Consider the following 23,232-nt stretch of genomic DNA (forward strand, 5'->3'; position numbering starts at 1 on the left):
ACAAGAATCAAGAAGAGGGTGGGATCACCCATCTCACGTAGTATGTAATCGACATGGGAGAAGCTAGGCACATCAGATGTTGTCCCCGTCACCTTCCTTTTAGCCCATCAAGCTGTTTGTGAACAGGCTGTGGCAAAATTATTGCAAACAGGCATCATCGAACCTTCCAACAGCACATGGGCGTCAGCAGTCGTCATGGTGCCGGTCTCGGGCTCATGCTGGTTCTCATCTCTGGACCTCCACAAAGGCTACTACAAGGTGCCACTTTCCCCTGAAGCCCAACCAAAGACGCATTTCTGTACTGTGAGGGGCCTGTGACAGTTCAAGGTCCTCCCCTTTGGACTTTGTAATGCGCTGGCAACCTTTGTAAGATTGATGGGCCGAGTGTTGCCTGGGGTCCCTCGTCAACAGTGTCTACTCTACCTCGATGACATAGGAGTATACAATTGCTAACCTCTAACATCCTTTCGGTTTGTGTTAGAGAAGATTAGAAAAGGCTGGTCTGAGAAATGCAATTTCATATAGAAAGAAGTGTCATTCTTGGGTCATCCTGTATGAGCACCCAGGCAGAGAAGATGAAGGTCATAACAGAGTGGCCTGCACCCACCAACCACAAGCAGTTAAAAGGACATAGACTTTGAGTGGTCTGACAAGTGCCAGACAGCCTTCATCCTCGACACAGATGCCAGTAGGGAAGGGGTAGGTGGGATTTTGGCGCAGCCTACACCCGAAAGAGAGCGGGTTCTGGCCTACTTTTGCAGGGCATTCAGCAAAGCTGAGAGTCGCTACCTGTAGTGTTGTCTGTCAGACACTTCAGGTACTACCTGTGCGGCCAGCCCTTCCTTCCAAGGACAGACTTTTCGGCGCTCAGCTGGCTAATGACTTTTAAAGAGCCACAAGGGCAGGTGGCTAGGTGGATTGAAAAGCTACATACATACAACTTCAAGGTGGAGTACCGAACCGGGGAACATCTCACCAATGCAATACTTCTGAAACGGGTAGGGGAGGTAGTGTACAGAGCACAGCTACCAGGACAAGGGCGTGAGTGACTGTTCGCTGTTGCGAAACAGCTGAGTATCGTTCTATCTGTGTTCTTTCAATTGTTTTACAGCTTTCTTTACCACATCCAAAACATACTTAGTAGTCTTATTTCATTTACAAATCACCTGATCTCTGTCCCACCACTCCTCCATCAGCTAGCTAGCTGTTAAGATAACGAAGTTAGCGCGGAGAAAGGCGGCGTCGGTCTGAAGGAATCTGCTCCACGAATTTTGCGACCAGTTCCCTGAAGACAGCAAGAACTTCACTTGGTAAAAGAAAAAAACGTGAGTATGGCTCCCTGCGCTTCGTGCATCAATCTCATGGATAGTTTGGCTCTGCTAGAGGGCCGTGTCCCCCAGTAAGAGCAGAGTTATTTCGTAACTTTAGACGTTGTGGACACATCTGCTAGTGTTAACTTTAGCGAGCTGATTAGCCTAGCTTGTAGCAGCTGCCTATAAGCGAAGGTAAACCGGTTGAGACGCAAAATAGATTTAGCCCTTTAGCTAGTCCTACACCCCAGTCTACCGGGCACCACACCTTAAACATAGGGGACTCAATCACCCGAAACAAAGCTTAGCAAACCAGCCACAACTAAGTGTATTCCCGGGGCCAGAGCACCTGACATTGAAGCTAATCTTATGAAGCTAACTCGCAACAGGCCAAATAAACACGTACGATAGGCTGATCGCACCCCTAGCTATGTGAACATAATTGTACACGTTGGCTCCAATGACACTAGGATGAGACAGTCAGAGATTACAAAGAGGAACATTGCTAGGACTTGTAATCTCGCTAGAAAGATGTCTAGGAATCGAGTACTTGTCTCTGGGCCCCTGCCTGCGAGAAGCAATGATGAGAGCTATAGCAGATTAGTCTCGCTTAACAAGTGGCTGGCTAGTTTTTATAGACAACAGGGACTAACGTTTATTAATATTTGGCCCTCTTTCTGGGGAAAACCGGGCCTGTTGATGAGAGATGGCCTACAATCTAACCAGGAAGGCGCCATAATCCTGTTTAGGAACATAGATTTTAGTTTGAGTCACACTTGACTAACTACACTAGTGCAAGCCCGGTCACAGGCAATTAAGAGAGTCTGTTAGTACGGGTGAGGAGTCAGTTAAGCTAGAACTAGCCAGCGCCTGGTTGGAAAATTCTAGCACACATAGCATTTCTCCTAGAAGAATGCACAACTCACATAATGTTTTTTTTCTGCAGTGACTGTGCCAGAGGTGGACATGCATTCTACTGAGGTGGTAAATTATGATGCGCTCAAAAGAAGTCTGCGGGCTATAGAGCGTTTTCTATTCTGGCTCCAGTACTCTGAAATGCCCTCCCGGTTACAGTTAGAGATGCTACCTCTGTAGAAGCATTTAAGTCCCATCTTAAAACTAATTTCTCTACTGTAGCCTTTAAATAGACCCCCCTTTTAGACCAGTTGATCTGTTGTTTGTTTTCTGTTCTGCCCGACTCTCTTTCGTGGCGGACGGGGGCACAGTTTCGTTGGCCACGGATGAAGCGCTGGCTGTCCAAAGTCGGGACCCGGGGTGAACCGCTCGTCTGTGCATCGGTTGGGGACGTCTCTGCGCTGCTGACCTGTCTTCGCTCGGGATGGTATCCTGGTGGCCCCACTATGAACTGGACTCTCACTATTATGTTAGATCCACTATTTGACTGGAGTCTCACAAAATTATGCTAGATCCACTCGACGTCCATTGCACCGGTCTCCCAGGGGGGGTCCCCACATCTGCGGTCCCCTCCAAGGTTTCTCATTGTCCCATTGGGTTGAGTTTTTCCTTGCCCTAATGTGGGATCTGAGCCGAAGATGTCGTTGTGGCTTTTGCAGCCCTTTGAGTCCTTCATAGAGATCAACTGGCCCCAACTACAAAGCAGAACTCAAACGGGCATGTCAAAGTCAGATTTCAGTCATGAAGTTTTAACATCCGATTTACCTTGGGTAGTTCTTCAATCTGGTTGGCGTCCAGATACAGCTCCTCCAGAGTTCTCTCAAAGCTGAATATTTCCTTGGGCACTTGCTGCAGACTGCAGTGAGAGTAGTCCAACACCGAGATCACTTCCTCCTCCCCGCGGAAACAACGACATGGCACCAGCCGACCAATCAGTTTCCGTTTTGTGGTCATTTCCAGACACTGTACTGCAGAACCAAAAGAAGAGAAAATACCATTCAGTCATTTAAAGTACTTTGTTGAGATCTCCGATAGTATGAGACATATTTGCAAACTGGACACTGTACTGGCAACAGAATTTACATTTGACAAGTTCTAAATTAATCGTCTTTACTGCATTTTCAATGAAAATCATAGGTTCTTAGATGAACAAAGCATTTGCGTTAGTATTAATTATTTATCTTTTTTATCCGATAAGAATACATTCCTTAGTCCATCTATGCCGTGTTATAGAATCATGCCTCCATCATATCCACACTCAATGCCCAGGGATGTTGCCAAGTACATGCCGTGCGTCCCTGACGCTAAAAAAATCTTAAAGGATGAAGTCAACTCACTCTTGATGCACCCCATGAATTCTTGACGTGCAGTGAGGTTTGAGAGGCACTGACCCACTAGTCAGATTTACAAACATAAAGTATGATGCTAAGTTACTGACTCACAAGTCAGATTTACAAACATGACAATAAAACTCAAAATCAGAAAAACACGCAGTATATGATGCTAGAATAAAAATTTCAAAACACTTAGCACACTATTAACACAGCACTGCAGAGCAGACAACTTTTTGACTTGGGGGCCGCATTGGTTTAAAACGGTTTGGCTGTGTGTGTGTGTGTGTATATATACATACATATATATATATACACACACCGTATTTTTCGGATTATAAATCGCTCCGGAGTATACGTCACACTGGCCGAAAATGCATAATAAAGAAGGAAAAAAAACATATATACGTCGCACTGGAATATAAATCGCATTTTTGGGGAAATTTTTTTGATAAAATCCAACACCAAGAATAGACATTTGAAAGGCAATTCAAAATAAATAAAGAATAGTGAACAACAGGCTGAATAAGTGTACGTTATATGACGCATAAATAACCAACTAAGAACGTGCCTGGTATGTAAACGTAACATAATATAGTAAGAGTCATTCAAATAACTATAATGAAATAAATAAATACAAACCCCGTTTCCATATGAGTTGAGAAATGGTGTTAGATGATTTACATCTAAACAGAATACAATGATTTGCAAATCATTTTCAAGACATATTCAGTTGGATATTCTACAAAGACAACATATTTGATGTTAAAACTGATAAACATTTTTTTTTGCAAATAATTATTAACTTTAGAATTTGATGCAAGCAACACGTGACAAAGAAGTTTGGAAAGGTGGCAATAAATACTAATAAAGTTGAGGGATGCTAATCAAACACTTATTTGGAACATCCCACAGGTGTGCAGGCTAATTGGGAACAGGTGGTGCCATGATTGGGCATGAAAGCAGCTTCCATGAAATGCTGAATAATTCACAAACAAGGATGGGGCGAGGGTCGCCAATTTGTAAGCAAATTGCCGAACAGTTTTAACGGGCTATTGCAAGGAATTTAGGGATTTTACCATCTACGGTCCATGAAATCATCAAAAGGTTTAGAGAATCTTGAGATATCACTGCATGTAAGCGATGATATTACGGACCTTTGACCCCTCAGGCGGTACTGCATCAAAAACCGACATCAGTGTACACACTGATGTCGCCACATGGGCGAAGGAACACTTCATAAAACCACTGTCAGTTGGTCACTACATCTGTAAGTGCAAGTTAAAACTCTACTATGCAAAGCGAAAGCCATTTATCAACAACACCCAGGAACGCCGCCAGCTTCGCTGGGCCCGAGCTCATCTAAGATGGACTGATGCAAAGTGGAAAAGTGTTCTGTGGTCTGACAAGTCCACATTTCAAATTATATTTGGAAACTGTGGACGTGGTGTCCTCCGGGACAAAGAGGAAAATAACCATCCGGATTGTTATAGGTGCAAAGTTCAAAAGCCAGCATCTGTGATGGTATGGGGGTGTATCAGTGCCCAAGGCGTGGGTAACTTACACATCTGTGAAGGCACCATTAATGCTGAATGGTCCATACAGGTTTTGGAGCAACATATGTTGTCATCCAGGCAACATTATCATGGACACTCCTGCTTATTTCAGCAAAATAATGCCAAGCCACGTGTTACAACAGCGTGACTTCATAGTAAAAGAGTGCGGGTACTTTCCTGGCCTGCCTGCAGTCCAGACATGTTTCCCATCGAAAATGGGTGGCGCATAATGAAGCGTAAAATAGGACAACAATACCCCGGACTGTTGAACAACTTAAGCTGTACATCAAGCAAGAATGGTAAATAATTCCACTTTCAAAGCTTCAATAATTAGTTTCCTCATTTCCCAAACGTGTATTGAGTGTTGTTAAAAGAAAATTTGATGTAACACGGTGGTGAACATGCCCTTTCCCAACTACTTTGGCACGTGTTGCAGCCATGAAATTGAAAGTTAATTATTATTTGCGAAAAAACAATAAAGTTTATGGGTTTGAACATCAAATATCTTGTCTTTGTAGTGCATTCCAAGGGCGTAGAATTGGGTAGGGACGCTAGGGACACGTCCCTACCAATATCCAGCCGCTACTGTGTAGTCACTATCAATACAAGCGCTGCCCGTAATGTTTAGTCAATGATTATGGCACAGAAAGGGTTAAATATCGGTCCCTGCTAGAAGTCCCGCCTCTAACCTAAATATCGCTCCCTGATTGGTTCCTGCTTTCAAGCTAACTTACGTGTGATTGGCTGTCCCCGCTGTCACTCCTTCTGCTTGTAAAATCTAGCCTACATGCTAGTTGCTAGCGAGGGGGCAGAAGCAGTTAATGCATTCAAGGCTGATCTTTTAAAGCAAGACTGGCAAAATGTTTTTGTGGAGGACACTAATGAAGCATACGATACATTCCTGGATATATTTCTGACACTTTATGACCATCATTGTCCATTTAGAGAATATAAGCAAAATACTAAAAAGAGTGAGAAACCATGGATAACAAGGGGTTTAGTAAAAGCCTGTAAAAAAAAAAAAAAAAGGCTTTACAAGGAATTTATTAAGAATCGAACAAAGCAAAATGAGGACAAATACAAAAAGTATAAAAACAGATTGACATGTATCATGAGGCTGCAACAAAAAAACTATTATGAACAATTGCTGCATAAACATAAAAATAATATCATTGAAACCTGGCATGTGCTTAATACTATGATTTAAAAAATCTAGCAATAAGGATTTTACAGCATATCTGGTAAAAGATGACAACTCAATTATTGAAAATATAGAAGAAATAGCTGAGGAATTCAATAAGTTGTTTGTGAATGTTGGCCCAAATTTGGCAAAAAATATAAATTTAAAAATAAAGCATGAGAAAAAGTTAAAGCCTGTATCTCGCATAAACAATTCAATGTTTCTTGGTGGAGTTTGTGAAAGTGATGTGTCAGAAGTGGTCAGAAAGTTTAAAAATAAAAAATCTGTCGATGGTAACAATGTGGATATGTCACTTGTTAAAGAAGTGATGGATTGTGTCCTGAAGCCGTTTACTTATATATGCAATAAATCTCTATCAACTGGAATTTTTCCTGACAAAATGAAAATCGCAAAAGTTATTCCAATGTATAGAAATGGTGATAAACATTTAGTCTCAAATTACAGACCTGTGTCCTTACTACCTCAATTTGCAAAAATTATTGAGAAATTATTTGAATATAGACTTGATAAGTTTATTGACAAACATGAGCTATTGAATGAGCATCAGTGTGGCTTCAGGAGTAATCCATCTACATCCCTCGCAGTGATGGACTTTGTAGAAAACATAGTTACAGCACTAGAAAAAAAGCAACACACCGTTGGAGTATTTATTGACTTATGTAAAGCTTTTGACACAATCCATCATTCCTTACTTCTGCAGAAATTGGAAAAATATGGCATAAGAGGTGTTTCGCAACAGTGGTTAAGTAGTTATTTAAGTAACAGATCTTAATATGTGGAAATTAATAAGATTAAATCACAGCCAAGAAGAGTAACTTGTGGGGTTCCACAAGGCTCGGTATTGGGACCTAAGTTATTTATACTTTACCTAAATGATATTTGTTCAGTATGTAATAAATTAAAATGTATTATTTTTGCCGATGATACAAATGTATATTGTTCAGGAGAAGACTTGAAGGAAGTGTTGAGGATAATAGAGGTTGAGTTAATTCAGCTAAAAAAAAATGGTTTGATATTAACAAGTTATAATTAAATGATAAGAAAACTAAATTTATGGTGTTTAGTGGTGCAAGGACAAATTGTGAAGCAAAATTAAAATTAAATCAAGTGGAAATTGATAGAGTAAATGAAACTAAATTCTTGGGAATAATAATTGATCATAAACTGTGTTGGAAACCGCATATTGAATATTAAAAGGTAAAAATATCCAAATCTATTGATATTCTTTATAAAGTAAGACATGCTGAATAAGACATGCCTGCATATGTTGTATTATTCTTTTATTTTTCCATATTCAACATATTGTGTTGAAATTTGGGGAAATGTTTATAAAACAAACATAGACCCAATAATACAATTTCAAAAAAGGGACATTAGAATAATAGACAAAGCCTGCTACTATGAACATACCAATCCATTATTTATGAGTTCAAATGTATTATAATTTTCAGGCATTGTGTTTTTAAAAACAATGAAAATTATGTTTCGAGTAAAGAACAACAGCCTTCCAGCTTGTATTCTCAGGCTATTTCATTTAAGAGGAGAAAACTATAATTTACGGGGATATCGATTTTTGAAATAGGTAAAGCGAGAACAAATATAAAATACAAATGTATTACAGTTTTAGGAGTTAAATGGTGGAAGAAGCTCAGTGATGAGCTGAAGACATGCACTTCTTTTGTAAGGTTTAAGAAAACATTGAAAGGTGAAATAATTGAAAATTATAAAATATAGTAACAATTACTTTCATCCCATTGATTTTTTTTAATGGATTTTTTTACGTTGATGTTCCAGGAAATCTAATCTTCAGTGAAGGTATAGGATAGGCAAATATAAGCTTTGGCTTCAGCCTATTCCTTTTTTGGTCATTCTTTTTCTTTTCTTTCGTGTGTAAATGTGCATAATTGTATACACATAACATGTACTGTAAAACTGATCACACAAAATGGTTGATTGATTTGATTGATCATATGACTGAAATAAACTTATTTCATTCATTCAGTTCATGTATGTTTATTTACCTTGTTGTATTGCATGAATGTATTTGTGATGTTGTTGATGGACAGTAGGCTATGTTAATTGACAGTATGATGCACAGTTGCACTACAGCCCTATACTAAAGAGTAAAGATGAGAACTCTTCCAAGTTGTCCCCTTTGCTTTCATTTTAGTTGCTTTACCCTATAACATCTGCATGACGTGAAATTAAGATTGCTATTGTAAAAAAAAAAAGTAAACTTTCAGAGCGCTGCCTTGGAGCACTTTTGTGTCCCCACCAATTTCAAAATCAAACTTACTCCCTTGGTGCATTCAATTGAATATGGGGTAAAAAGGATTTGCAAATCATTGTATTGCGTTTATATTTACATCCAACACAATTTCCCAACTCATATGGAAACGGGGTTTGTAAATAATTATATATTTTTTAAAAATGTTTAACTTGGGACTTCCCGCAGCCCGGATTTTGGATGCTGGCAGGCCCAATCCGGCCCGTGGGCCGTAGTTTGGGGACCCTTGCACTAGACAGTAAATCTTACTTTTACTTGTCAATGAAGTCCATTCACCTTTCCTTCTGGATGAAGCTCTCTATGACTTAATTGTAAAACTCCTCCTTTTTCTCTTTTTCTTTTGAGTTTTAAACGTCTCTTTCTCAATTGAGATACAGTAAATGCCATAAAATGCAAGCTCCTGTTACCCCAAAAAGCAAGTGGCATTCATCAGGTATTTTAATATCTCATGATTTTCCTTCACATTGGCATTGTGGATGATGATATGTAGTCTACGTTGTTCATTTAGAGCCAGATCAATACATGATATTCCAAACGTTTTTAAAGAAACCTGACCTTGAATGTGGGCAGATGAGCTTTCAAATTTTTCGAGGCTTTTTCAGATCCATCCCATCAATCCATTTTCTACCGCTTGTCCCTCTCAGGGTTGCGGGGGGCGCTGGAGCCTATCTCAGCTGCATCCGGGCATGAAATCAGGGTACACTCTGGGCAAGTCGCCACCTCAGTATATCTCTTTTGGGTCCACACACATTGTCACACAATGCAGGGAAAGTAATAAAGACGTTTTTGGAAGCGCTTGGCTGTCCAGGGTCGTAAACCATGGTGGGACCGTTGGTCTGTGCATCGTTTGGGGACGTGTCTGTGCTGCTGACCTGTCTCCGTTCGGGATGGACTCCTGCTGGCCCCACTATGGACTGGACTCTCACTATTATGTTAGATCCACTATGGATTAGACTCTCACAATATTATGCTAGATCCACTCGACGTCCATTGCACCAGTCGCCCAGGAGGGGTGGGGGGCACATCTGCGGTCCCCTCCAAGGTTTCTCATTGTTGTCCCATTGGGTTGAGTTTTTTCTTGCCCTGATGTGGGATCTGAGCCGAGGATGTCGTTGTGGCTTGTGCAGCCCTTTGAGACACTCGTGATTTAGGGCTATATAAGTAAACATTGATTGATTGATTGAAGACACATCACTTCATGTTTAACACATATGGCAAGATGCACTGCACAACTCGATTTAATGAACTAGACAATGTGTGACAGATTGATTTGAGGAAAAATTGGCAGGATAATGGATGAATTGTTTTGCCTTATCTTATCAGATTAAAATGAAACAAGGATTAGTTTTGACGGACAAATTGGGATGAAAAACAGATGATCTTGAGCTGTGTAAGGATGTTTGTTTGTTCCCACAACCATGCTGAGACCATACGTAATTAGGTGGACAAGAAGGTATAGTTTGTCCACACGTGTGTAAACAAAGCTGTCAGTTGTTTTAGGTGGTGCTGACATTCTGGACTAATGTAATTATTTTAGTGTTGTAAGTTTCTCAATTTACCGGTCGATCTACGTTCCCATCCTCACCTATGGTCATGAGCTTTGGGTCATGACCGAAAGGATAAGATCACGGGTACAAGCGGCCGAAATGAGTTTCCTCCGCCGTGTGGCGGGGCTCTCCCTTAGAGATAGGGTGAGAAGCTCTGCCATCCGGGAGGAACTCAAAGTAAAGCCGCTGCTCCTTCACATCGAGAGGAGCCAGATGAGGTGGTTCGGGCATCTGGTCAGGATGCCACCCGAACGCCTCCCTAGGGAGGTGTTTAGGGCACGTCCAACCGGTAGGAGGCCACGGGGAAGACCCAGGACACGTTGGGAAGACTATGTCTCCCGGCTGGCCTGGGAACGCCTCGGGATCCCCCGGGAAGAGCTAGACGAAGTGGCTGGGGAGAGGGAAGTCTGGGTTTCCCTGCTTAGGCTGTTGCCCCCGCGACCCGACCTCGGATAAGCGGAAGAAGATGGATGGATGGATGGATGGAAGTTTCCATTACAGTACATACCGTTTGAACAGTATAACAGAGGAGCTAAAGCACTAGCCGAAAATATTATCATTTTCAAAAAGTTTAACGTGTTAATGGGTGGTGAAGGTTGGTGTGGAAAAGAGCTCTGTCTTTTTCTGTTGCATATGTTTAAGCCAAAAGCTTTAAACAATTGTTGTTCTTGTAAATTATGAAAATAACCTAGCTCTGATGGTCTGATGGTTGAGATAGGCTCACAAAATTCCAGAATCCTTATTTCACTGATTCTTATACATAATACTGATCAAATACTCAGGCTCCAATATCGGTGTTGTAACTGAAGTTAAACATTTGTATCGGGACACCCGAAAGAGCCATATTGGACCAAAAATACAAAAAACTAATCCGTCAAGAGCCGCAAAAAATTAAGAGCCTTATTATATAAGTGTTATAATGAAGCCAATACATGATCTAAGTGTCTATATTAGCTATATTCATACTTGCCAACCTTGAGACCTCCGATTTCGGGAGGTGGGGGGTGGGGTTGGGCGTGGGGCGGGGGCGTAGTTGGGGGCGTGGTTGGGGCGGGGGGCGTGGTTAAGAGGGGAGGAGTATGATTCACCAACTCGAGTTTTTCATTAATATTTAATACACACATATATATATATATATATATATATATATATATATATATATATATATATATGTGTAGGAAATACTTGACTTTCAGTGAATACTAGCTATATATATTTATTTTATTATATATATAAATAAAATAAATAGTTGAATTTACGACGGAACCTATCAAATACACAGTAATAAAAACACAGTTGTTCTACTAACTGTACTGTGCTTGCTGGTTACTAAAAAAAAAACAAAAAACACTTAGCTTTAACTACTTGAGTAACCTTTGCTCTGCCATTTGCGTATTGGCGAGCGATCTCCGAATCCGGGAACATATCCTTCACGGATTTGTTGTAGACATCCGCAAATGAGAACGGGATGTTGCTTCCAGCTATCAGCATAGCCATCTTTGTCTGAGCATAAATTACACCATCGGGTCTTGGGAAGAGACCCTGCCCCAAGTGGAGGAGTTCAAGTACCTAGGAGTCTTGTTCACGAGTGGGGGAAGAGTGGATTGTGAGATCGACAGGCGGATCGGTGCGGCATCTTCAGAAATGCGGACGCTGTATCGATCCGTTGTGGTGAAGAAGGAGCTGAGCCGAAAGGCAAATCTCTCAATTTACCGGTCGATCTACGTTCCCATCCCCACCTATGGTCATGAGCTTTGGGTCATGACCGAAAGGATAGGATCACGGGTACAAGCGGCCGAAATGAGTTTCCTCCGCCGGGTGGCGGGGCTCTCCCTTAGAGATAGGGTGAGAAGCTCTGCCATCCGGGAGGAGCTCAAAGTAAAGCCGGTGCTCCTCCACATCGAGAGGAGCCAGATGAGGTGGTTCGGGCATCTGGTCAGGATGCCACCCGAACGTCTCCCGAGTGAAGTGTTTATAGCACGTCCAACCGGTAGGAGGCCACGGGGAAGACCCAGGACACGTTGGGAAGACTATGTCTCCCGGCTGGCCTGGGAACGCCTCGGGATCCCCCGGGAAGAGCTAGACGAAGTGGCTGGGGAGAGGGAAGTCTGGGCTTCCCTGCTTAGGCTGCTACCCCCGCGACCTGACCTTGGATAAGCGGAAGAAGATGGATGGAAGATGGATGGATGGGTCTCCATTTTGCGAGGTGGCCCATAATACTGGGTTGTGAACGATGCTGCGCTGCGGACGCTTTGTGCTTTGCTGACAGTTCATGACTGAGTATATTCGTTCAGCCGCCGTGTTCAATGGAGAAGTCTGTTCTACAAAATTTACAGGCAACATACCCCTTCCCCTTCGGACTCTCCTGGATAAACTGAAATTCTTGTTTCCATTCGTTTTTGAACTTGCAAGCGTATTTCTTCATTTTGCTCGTCGAAGGTGTTGGGTCGGAGTCAATAACTAGGCGACGTGATGAAGTTACGTCTCTTTACTGTGGGCTTCAGAACAGACTCCCTAATGCATATGTTCCTTGACTGCACTTAAATGTAAAATATATGTAGAATATATTTATATTATTCATATATTATATATATATAATAAATTATATATATTATATTATTTATTATTATGATTTTTTATTGTGAGCGAACTGTGGTGCTGAATATCCCCCAGGGATCAATAGAGTACATTCTATTCTATTCTATGTACAGTAGATGGCAGCATTGTCCTGTTTAAGAGGGTCACAACATTGCTGAGTCAGGTTCTCATGGAGCTGAGTTTCGGGAGATTTTCGGGAGAAAATTTGTCTCTGGAGGTTTTCGGGAGAGGCGCTGAATTTCGGGAGTCTCCCGGAAAATCCGGGAGGGTTGGCAAGTATGGCTATATCAGCTTACTGACAAAATGACTATGTGTCGCAGGCTGAAGCAAATCTTCGTTGACAGAAATGTTGAAATGTAATATTTATCCTACACATTTTTACAACATTGGAAAACATTAGTGAATCAGAGGCTAATCGGAAGGTAAGATACCTCCTGGAAATTGTTGGTTTAGAATGGTCAAAGGTAGAGTTGCGTGGGTCCAAGTTAAAAGAAACAGCAGGCTTTCTTCTTTTAATGGATTTATTACAATCGTTGGCAAGCTATGTAGTGTTTGCCGTGGTCTGGAACAACATGGCACACAAACAACTATCAGAAATGCAGCTAATATTACATACAGATATTGTGTCATGAGACATAAAAATATAAATTAAACAACAAAGAGGATACAAGTAAAAGATTTTAAATTAGCTCAAATATACCTACAAATGGGGCATAATGATGCAATTTGTACGTACAGCTAGCCTATATAGCATGTTAGCATTGATTAGCTTGCAATCATGCACTGACCAAATACGACTGATTAGCACTCCAACAAGTCAATAACACCAACAAAGCAGACCTTGGCGCATTCACACACAGCATAAAACTTTTGGTGGACAAAATGAGACAAAGAAGGAGTGGAATATGTTTTACATGTAAACAAACCGTTGCGTCACAGTCCACTCTATGGTGCGTTCAAGAACCGCCGGAATTAGTAGGACAAAACAATGTTCACCAAATACTGTCATCAGTGAAGCATAAACACAAACATATTAAACTGTGGGCTTTTTAACAATTGGGAAGGTTTGTGTCATATTTGTCCTCAAACAAAAAAACATACGAAAACAAAAAAATATTTTTCCCCCCATCTTTTTCTATTTTCAATCCTTTTATAAAAATGCTCCAGAGAACCACTAGGGCGGCACTAAAAAGCTTGCTGACCCCCGGATTAGACTATGAAAATCTTAATAGAATACAGTCTTGAATAGGAATAGGAATGTTATTCCACTGCATGATTTTCCCCCCATTTTGAATCCTGTATTAATAACTGGTCACTGACAAGTTATACAATCTTTAAAGCAATAGCAAAAGCTCATTCTTCAAAAAGGCTTTAAAAAGTCTTTTACAGAAAGTCATTATCTTTTCATTATCAGTCCATTCTCTGAAAATACGATATTCTTAACTTGGAGAATTGAAAAAAAACTACTGCAGCCTGTTAAATGGACCCGCTCCACAACCATTGGTTAAGTTTGTTAAAAAAAATTGACCACTAATAAAAAGGTGACAAAGCCTCTGGCAGAAGTGAAGGTGAAGTACCACACAATGGTACTTCAATTAACATGTAATCGAGATACCATCAATCAATCAATCATTTAAAGTTTATTTATTTTGTCATGGGTTGTTTGAGCCTCAAGTGTCTCAAAGGGCTGCACAAGCCACAACGACATCCTCGGCTCAGATCCTACATCAGGGCAAGAAAAAAATGTTGCCCAGCTCTCTCTTCGTTGCCCTTTAAGTGGCGGGCACTATTTTAGCTATGCACATTTCCACCACTGGTTAAAGTAGTTATTGTCCACAGCACAGCCAGAGATCGACATAATCCTGCCCTCCAACCGCCAGAATTGAGAACGTGACTGCAAAAGACTCAACCCACCGAATCAGAAAAAACCCCCATTAGAAACAAGACACTGGTGATTTAGGGGTATATAAATAAACATTGACTGATTGATTGATGTCCTACCGTTCAACAGACAAGGCAAAGTTGTGGGTTGGAAAAAGACGTTTCACCTTAAAGCAGAGTGGAATGCATATAGTGAGTCTCACTCTCTATTTACATTGTTCCGTTCAAGGACAAAACACACTGATTATACCATGTGTTTTTATGATTGCAAATACACACCCATAGGGCCTGATCTACTAAGACCCAACTAACATACGCTTAACAGTGTGTGCAATCTATTTAATAGTGTGTACTATTCGTGTGCGCGTTGCCTGCGATCTACTAACATTGCACGTGCTATTCATTACTGATGGAGACCGCTTTAGTAACGTTTTTGCACGGCTTTTGCCATGGATAAATTCGATCCTTTACTGCACATTCATGTTATCATGCTCCTATACCTGTGGCCTTTTGACATGGTTCCAAACAAGCAGCAGCAATGTACCACTTTTTATGGACATTTTAGAAGCAGTACTGCAGTGCACTTTGAATCCCCCGCCCTCCGTTTAAGGTGCGCTCAAGACAAAGAAACTGCACTTACTGCGTCCAAGACTCCCCAAAAATGCATTATTTATTAACTTTTTTGTATATAAAAGATACTGTGTGTAAATGATGTATACTCTGTGTGAAAAAAAGAATTTCATAAAAAAAAAACACTATACAACACCAAAACACATCAAATAAATGTGTTTATATCGGCCATTTAGTCGTTAACAGACACAAAAAGGCATCAATTGAATTTGTTTTAATCAGCCCCTTACTAGCATGCAGGTATAGAATTATAAAAGGATGTTGCTGAATAGATGCTATGTCAAATATTCTTATTCTGTGAGTAAATATGTTGACACACAAGAGTAAGGTGAAAGATTCCCTATCCACCATCTGTTTTTGCAGCATGAGCATCCCCTTTCTCTCAGCCGTGTGTGTAACTGTCAGTTTGCGCATATTTTTCAGATGTTTTAAATAAAATACAAAATAGTGCTCACAAATCTGTGATTAGTGTTGATAGATCACATTGCCTGTTCTCTATATTATATTTGCATTTTTTCCTCCAAGCATTGTGGGTGTTCTGATGATCAGCATATATTATGCATATACATGAAGACAGATATGCTGAATGGATTGCGCTCCTAATTCTGCTCACTGACTGTAATAGACGCAATCCTCTGCGCACAAGTTGTTAGTACATGCAAACCTTTCATAGATGAGGCATATAATATCTTATTAGGTTTCGATGTTGAGAAGAGGTGCCATGAACAAGACAAACCGGGAGTGTATGAAAATGTGTGTTCAAAACAAACACTTAGGTTAACTTTTGGTTTTATTGGATAATGCCAAAACAACTGCACCAAAGAGGAGCAGCAAGAGGGAAAAAAAACCTGTGAGCAAATAGACAATCCGGAGAGAACGTGCCAGACTTTATAGAACACGGTCTTCTCTCCATTGCTGGTATTCTTTGTAGTCACTCTATTTGTAGAATAAATTGTCAATCTTCAATTCTAGTCCCATCGCCTTTTATAGACAAGCCTCTAGAACAGTGGTTCTTAACCTTGTTGAAGGTACCGAACCCCAACCTTTTCATATGCGCATTCCCCTAACCCTTCTTTAGTGAAAAACAAAATGTTTTTTTTTTTCAAATTCAAGAAAAAGTCATATGTTTTTTTACTGGTGCACAAAATGAATCCTGTATGAACATCAACTTGTTTAAAGAAAAAAAAACAACACAGTGCATGAACTCACAACAAATTACACCGTATACACATTACTATGAATTGATTAACATGGACCCCGACTTAAACAAGTTGAAAAACGTATTCGGTTTTTACCATTTAGTGGTCAATTGTACGGAATATGTACTGTACTGTTGTGGTTTGTGCAGCCCTTTGAGACACTTGTGATTTAGGGCTATAAAAATAAACATTGATTGATTGATTGATACTGTGTAAACTGTACTGTTTCATATATGTATTCTCTTCCTTTGCAATCTGCGAGTAAAAGTTTCAATCGATCAATCAAACAACCTGCAAATCAGATGGAAAATTGGAGGGAACATTGTTTGGGGGTATCCATAATACGGCGATAGGGAGAAGTTTTTATTTACACGATAAGTCATAAGTGGTCTTTACCTCTGTGGCAAAGGCTCCGCTGAACCCCTGAGGCCGACTCACCGAACCCCTAGGGTTTGATCGAACCCAGGTTAAGAACCACTGCTCTAGAACAAAATAACCTGCGAGGGCTTTTGCCCGAACTGGTGCAACCGCAATGCTGTCATTCTGCACAACTGCAAAACAGAATTCACCTTCCACGCCAAAATACCCATGACAATAAAGAGAAGCTCCCGAATGGTCTGCCCAACATGTTTCATTTTTTTCTTTTCTTTTCTCACTGGGTCTTATGCAACCTTTGTTGCTGTCAACCTCTCTGGTCTGTCACCCAAATAGGTCTGTGTGCAACATAAACATTCCTACTATTCTATTGTTACACAACAAAGACAGTGTTTCTCATGAGAGAAACAAGTAAACATCTATATGAAAAACAAGCCTAAAGTTGCTTAAATTAAGCAGTTTTGACAACACTGGATGAAAAAACAGCCCAAAGAAGACAGCACATTATTCCGGTGCCCAAGGTACTATAACTGCTGTACAATATTAATTATTTCTTATACTACAATCTAGTACAGGTTTTATTAAAAAAATGTGTAAAAGATTTCTAAAAGATTTGTAGTATATTTTATTGTATGTATTTTTTAACAGTATTTATTATTTAAAAGTTAGTTTTTCTTTTTTAAAGGCAAACTAGCTGTTGAAATAATACTGTTTGGGACGGGGCAGGTAGTTAATTAGTTGAGTTACGAACTCGGTCCTAGAACCAATTGAGCTCTTAAGTTGAGGTACCACTGTACTTTACCGATGCACAGAATGTAGTCAACGGGTATTATCAGTTAAGTGTACAGACATTTGGTACAACTCTCCTGGTTAATTCTTATTAGAGAATGAACTACTTTTAACACATTTTAAACTGCTTTGAAACAATGGCCTAAGAGGAACTAGATCTGTGATCATAATGTTCTATATTTTGTGTATTGGATGTTTTTTTATGTTTTACTCTCTTGTTTTTCCATTGTGCTCAAATTTTCACCTCTCTTTTATATAATGGTTAAGTGTTTTCTTGTTTCTCCCTTAATTTTAATTAAAAAACTTTCCCCATTCTGACTAAGCATCCACTTAAATAATCAACATTTTTTTTCAGTAGCCTAGATCTTTGTTTTATATATATATATATATATATATATATGTCTGTGTATATATATATATATATATATATATATATATATATACATATATATATATATTATTAGGCTCAACTTCTCTGTGTATAAGTATGCTAGCAGTCCTGCCTCCACCCACAGAGACAAAGAGTAAATTACTCAGTTTCTTGAGGCATGGCGCAGTGGAAGAGTAGCCGTGCGCAACCCGAGAGTTCCTGGTTCAATCCCCACCTAGTACCAACCTCGTCACTTCCGTTGTGTCCTGAGCAAGACACTTCACCCTTGCTCCTGATGGGTGCTTGTTAGCGCCTTGCATGGCAGCTCCCTCCATCAGTGTGTGAATGTGTGTGTGAATGGGTAAATGTGGAAGTAGTGTCAAAGCGCTTTAAGTACCTTGAAGGTAGAAAAGCGCTGTACAAGTACAACCCATTTATTTATTTATTTATTTCATTTCGCTGCAAATGTTATTAGCGGATTTTGATTTAAAAAAAAATTGAATGCCTGAAATTTATTAAGGAACAAGTGATTAGATTTTGGGGGTGATCCTGATCACTGTCTGGATTCAGGATTTTTCTAAGATACTTTACTATTGGGAGATGAGGCCTAGCGGAGGTCTGCACTCTCTACAAGTTTTTATGGTTTTAAGAAATGTGATGGTGATTACAAGCTAAATGAAGTGCTTTCATTCCTGTCGTGATAATTATAAATACAAACACCTGTGAAGGTTTATGAAATATGTCAACACATTTTGTAGTAGCTACTAATTCTCCAGCTTCTTAATTACAATGGATTCACATATTGTACTGATGTGACGGAAAATAAATTATTCTCAAGTAAAAGGCAGCAACCTGTGCTATTACAATTCAGTCAGAACGACAATGACAGGGACAATGATAAATATTGGGTCTGAACGGAAAAGGGAAGGGCCTGTTAATAGACACGAATACATGCTGAAAAATGCATTTCGGCACCCTTGATTTGAATGTACATATTGTGAGTTTTAGGCGCAAGAAAAAGAGTGTTAGAACAGCAATGGTTGACCCAGTCAGAACGATCACTGTAAGGATTTGTGCACACAATCCCACAGAGCCGAAGTATAGCAATGAAAAAGTCTAAGCAGGCAAACAAGTCAGCACCAATAGGGGGAATGGGGAAGTGAGCGTGGTTGGCTGTGATGCCTTTTGCTGCTGCTATGGCAACAGGATGACAGAGCACACTGACAATGCAGAAACAAGAGCTACATGTGGATGGCACACACATCTTCACAGTCATTTCGACGGGATTGAATCATCCAAAATCAAAGAGACATTTAGCGAGAACGGAGAGCACATGCAAACACACACCCGCCCACACATGTCGCACACAAGCATTGCGTCACCACGTTCCTGTATTTCACCTCAAGTAGTCTCCCGGAGCTATTCTGTAGTTGAACGTGCATGTGTGCTATCTCTAGTAGCACAAGCGTGAAACCCTTAGGGTCCCATGACAGCCATCACTTCACGTGCAGCCCTGCTATCTCCATAGTAACGGCTGCCATAGCAACAGTCTCCCAGGACCTGGGTGTATTTTTACTCATTCTCTCTATCATAAAACAGAACATGCTGCTCTCAGTGGTAGATCGCTCCACATTTGTCGATGCTTTACATAAACTCAAATATATATGACACCTTCACGATACCTGCAGAAGGGATTTCGGTCTGTCTTTTTCAGCCATTAAATTTGCAGCACTAACCACTTCTACAACCATTATTGTTAGGACTTGTTACTTCAAGCCTGACCCTAGTTTGTATTTTCCCGAGTTTACTTTTGTTTACTCTAATTGAGCGCTGTGTCCGATTGGCAATCTGGGCACACCTGTTCCCGGTTGTCAATCAAGCATCTTTATATAGCCCTTCAGACAGGGCTGGATCGTTATGTTTTGTTTAATTGTAGTGCCTCCTGTGCACTTCAATGCTGCACTATTGTTATTAAATGCTTTTCTCAACTGTCTCTGCATCTGGTGGTCTCAACTACCGTAGCTATCCGTACTGTAACCATGACATTAAAAGCTATATTTTCTGCATTTAAAAAAAAAACAGAAACAAGCGGTAGAAAATGGATGGAATGGAACAACACATACTTTGGCACTAAAAAATTAAAGTTAAAGTACCACTGATAGTCACACAAACACTAGTTGTGACCAATCACAGAGAAGCACTAATCAAACTCCACCCATAGCTCTTCCTCCTGACAATTTATTTTTTTGGTTTGTTTTTTATATATTTTAGCTGTTTAAAAATATATATTTTGTGGTTAAATGGTGTGCTGGCGGAACACCATCCCCAAAGAGGTTGAATGTATATGCAATGTTTGTTATGTTTCCAAAATTCGATGCTTTCATTGCCAAATACAATTATATTCCTCAAAACTCAACAGGAAGACTTTTGTCTGTCTCGAGGCAGTGTAAGCATTTTCGTTGTTAAAGTGGAGCTAAAGGGAAAACAACATAGATGTTTACGATAGGGATGCGTCAATCAACATTTTTAGCCTCTTTTTTTTTGTGCTGTCCTGTTACTCAGGGAAATTATATTGTTGATGTAGATGCCCATATCGGCTGTACAGATTTACTTTACAAAAGAGAAGTGTGGGATACTACTCTTGTTGCCTCATTTGTGTTTGACTTTATTAAATGGATTTATATTATTATTTGGTGCAGCCTGGCCGGAGCAGGAGGGGATAGAAAGACGGAGGGGGAAATTGCAGGGACAAGAGGTGTATAAGAAAGAGAGACAACAACAACAGCAAACACAACAATAACAACAACAACAGAACAACATCAGCAAATAGAATATGTACAAATAAAATGGTAAAAATGAAAGCAAAGAAGCAGTTAGAGAAATAAATATTAACAATACAGAAATGACAATGGGCATTATTACACTACAATTGGAGCAACACAAATACAAATAGAAATCATTATTGATAACGAATAATAACAATTACGTCTATTATCAACAATACAATTGTTGAAAAAACAAACAAAGAAACAAACAAACAAAACAAAAAAACAATACAATTAATTCAAATGCTACAATACATATATGTAATGATAACTTGAAATACAAAAGAAAGCAGATAAATGGAGGGGAAGAAAGAGGAGCGAACTGTATTAACCTTGTAGATTGTTATAGTACTGATAGGTTACACTCTGTCAGTGTGCCATGTGTTACCCAGTTTCCCCTTGGGCAACAACGTTAAGATGTTTGATGAAACGTGATCATATGCATGAGTATGTATATGTACTTGTACTTGTACAGTATGTGTATATGTATGTTTGTACAGTGAATGTACACACCCCATTTCCATATGAGTTGGGAAATTGTGTTAGATGTAAATATAAACAGAATACAATGATTTGCTAATTTTTTTCAACCAAAATTCAGTTGAATATGCTACAAAGACAACATATTTGATGTTAAAACAAATAAACTTTTTTTTTTTTTTTTTGCAAATAATCATTAACTTTAGAATTTGATGCCAGCATCACGTGACGAAGAAGTTGGGAAAGGTGGCAATAAATAATGATAAAGTTGAGGAATGCTCATCAAACACTTACATGGAACATCCCACAGGTGTGCAGGCTAATTGGGAACAGGTGGGTGCCATGATTGGGTATAAAAGCAGCTTCCATGAAATGCTAAGTAATTCACAAACAAGGATGGGGTGAGGGTCACCACTTTGTAAGCAAAACAACATTTCTCAACGAGCTATTGCAAGGAATTTAGGGATTTTACCATCTACGGTCCGTAAAATCATCAAAAGGTTCAGAGAATCTGGAGAAATCACTGCACGTAAGCGATGATATTACGGACTTTTGAGCATCAAAAACCGACATCAGTGTGTAAAAGATATCATCACATGAGCTCAGGAACACTTCATAAAACCACTGTCAGTAACTACAGTTGGTCGCTACATCTGTAAGTGCAAGTTAAAACTCTACTATGCAAAGCCAAACCCGTTTATCAACAATATCCTGAAACTCCGCCGGCTTGGCTGGGCCCAAGCTCATCTAAGATGGACTGATGCAAAGTGGAAAAGTGTTCTGTGGTCTGACGAGTCCACATTTAAAATTATATTTGGAAACAGAGGACATGGTGTCCTCCAAAACAAAAGAAAATAACCATTCGGATTGTTATAGGCGCAAAGTTCAAAAGCCAGCATCTGTGATGGTATGGGGGAGCATTAGTGCCCAAGGCATGGGTAACTTACACATCTGTGAAAGCACCATTAATTCTTAAAGGTCCATACAGGTTTTGGAGCAACATATGTTCTCATCCAAGCAACGTTATCATGGACACCCCTGCTTATTTTAGCAAGACAAGTGTTACAACAGCGTGACTTCATAAAAAAAGAGTGTCGGTACTCTCCTGGCCTGCCTGCAGTCCAGACCTGTCTCCCACCGAAAATGTGTGGCGCATTATGAAGCATAAAATATGACAGCGGAGACCCCGGACTGCTGAACGACTAAAGCTCTACATAAAACAAGAATGGGAACGAATTCTACTTTCAAAGTTCAACAATTAGTTTCCTCAGTTCCCAAACGTTTATTGAGTGTTGTTAAAAGAAAAAGTGATGTAACACAGTGGTGAACATGCCCTTTCCCAACTACTTTGGCACGTGTTGCAGCCATGAAATTCTAAGTTAATTACTATTTGCAAAAGAAAATAAAGTTTATGAGTTTGAACATCAAATATGTTGTCTTTGTAGTGCATTCAATTGAATATGGGTTGAAAAGGATTTGCAAATCATTGTATTCCGTTTATATTTACATCTAACACAAATTTCCCAACTCATATGGAAACGGGGTTTGTATATGTACTGATACAGTTTTAAGTCCCGATCTGATTCTTTGAGAATAGATTGTAAAAGAGTAAGTAAACACTTGAGCACATTTGTTTAAAACTTACCTTATTAAATATAGTATCTGCGAGTATTGTTATATATCAGATGATGTAGTAAATATGTGGTATTGAATAAAACATACCATGTTTTTAACTAAAACCAAATGGTCAGTGTTCAATAACTAAACAGAAGAAAACTACTACCAGCTTCCATTGAAATAATTTGGGTTTTGCCCTTAAAGCCTTCCTGTATCCAAAGGCTTACTCCATAAGTTTGTAAATAATAACAAAAATTAGAATATGCATTATTTTATTTTATTTTAAATATGTTGTTATGAAAAGTACACTAAAAATAAAAA

The 23,232-nt window shown here is 39.7% G+C and overlaps 1 protein-coding gene across 21 annotated transcripts in view; it reads right to left on the bottom strand.

Annotated features, from left to right (window-relative positions):
* The window catches only part of lrrc7 (leucine rich repeat containing 7), a 334,407-nt gene that overhangs the window by 130,153 nt on the left and 181,022 nt on the right, over positions 1 to 23,232 (bottom strand). For all 21 annotated transcript variants that reach the window (XR_009803708.1, XR_009803707.1, XR_009803709.1 and 18 more), the window contains one exon: positions 2,991 to 3,193. Coding sequence is in view for 17 of the 21 variants with exons in the window: in XM_061883597.1 (XP_061739581.1) it covers positions 2,991 to 3,193 (203 nt within the window). In the remaining 4 variants the exon portion in view is untranslated. The remainder of the gene's footprint in view (positions 1 to 2,990; positions 3,194 to 23,232) is intronic.

The sequence above is a fragment of the Nerophis ophidion genome, linkage group LG22, assembly GCF_033978795.1.
Source record: "Nerophis ophidion isolate RoL-2023_Sa linkage group LG22, RoL_Noph_v1.0, whole genome shotgun sequence".
NCBI lineage: Eukaryota > Metazoa > Chordata > Actinopteri > Syngnathiformes > Syngnathidae > Nerophis > Nerophis ophidion.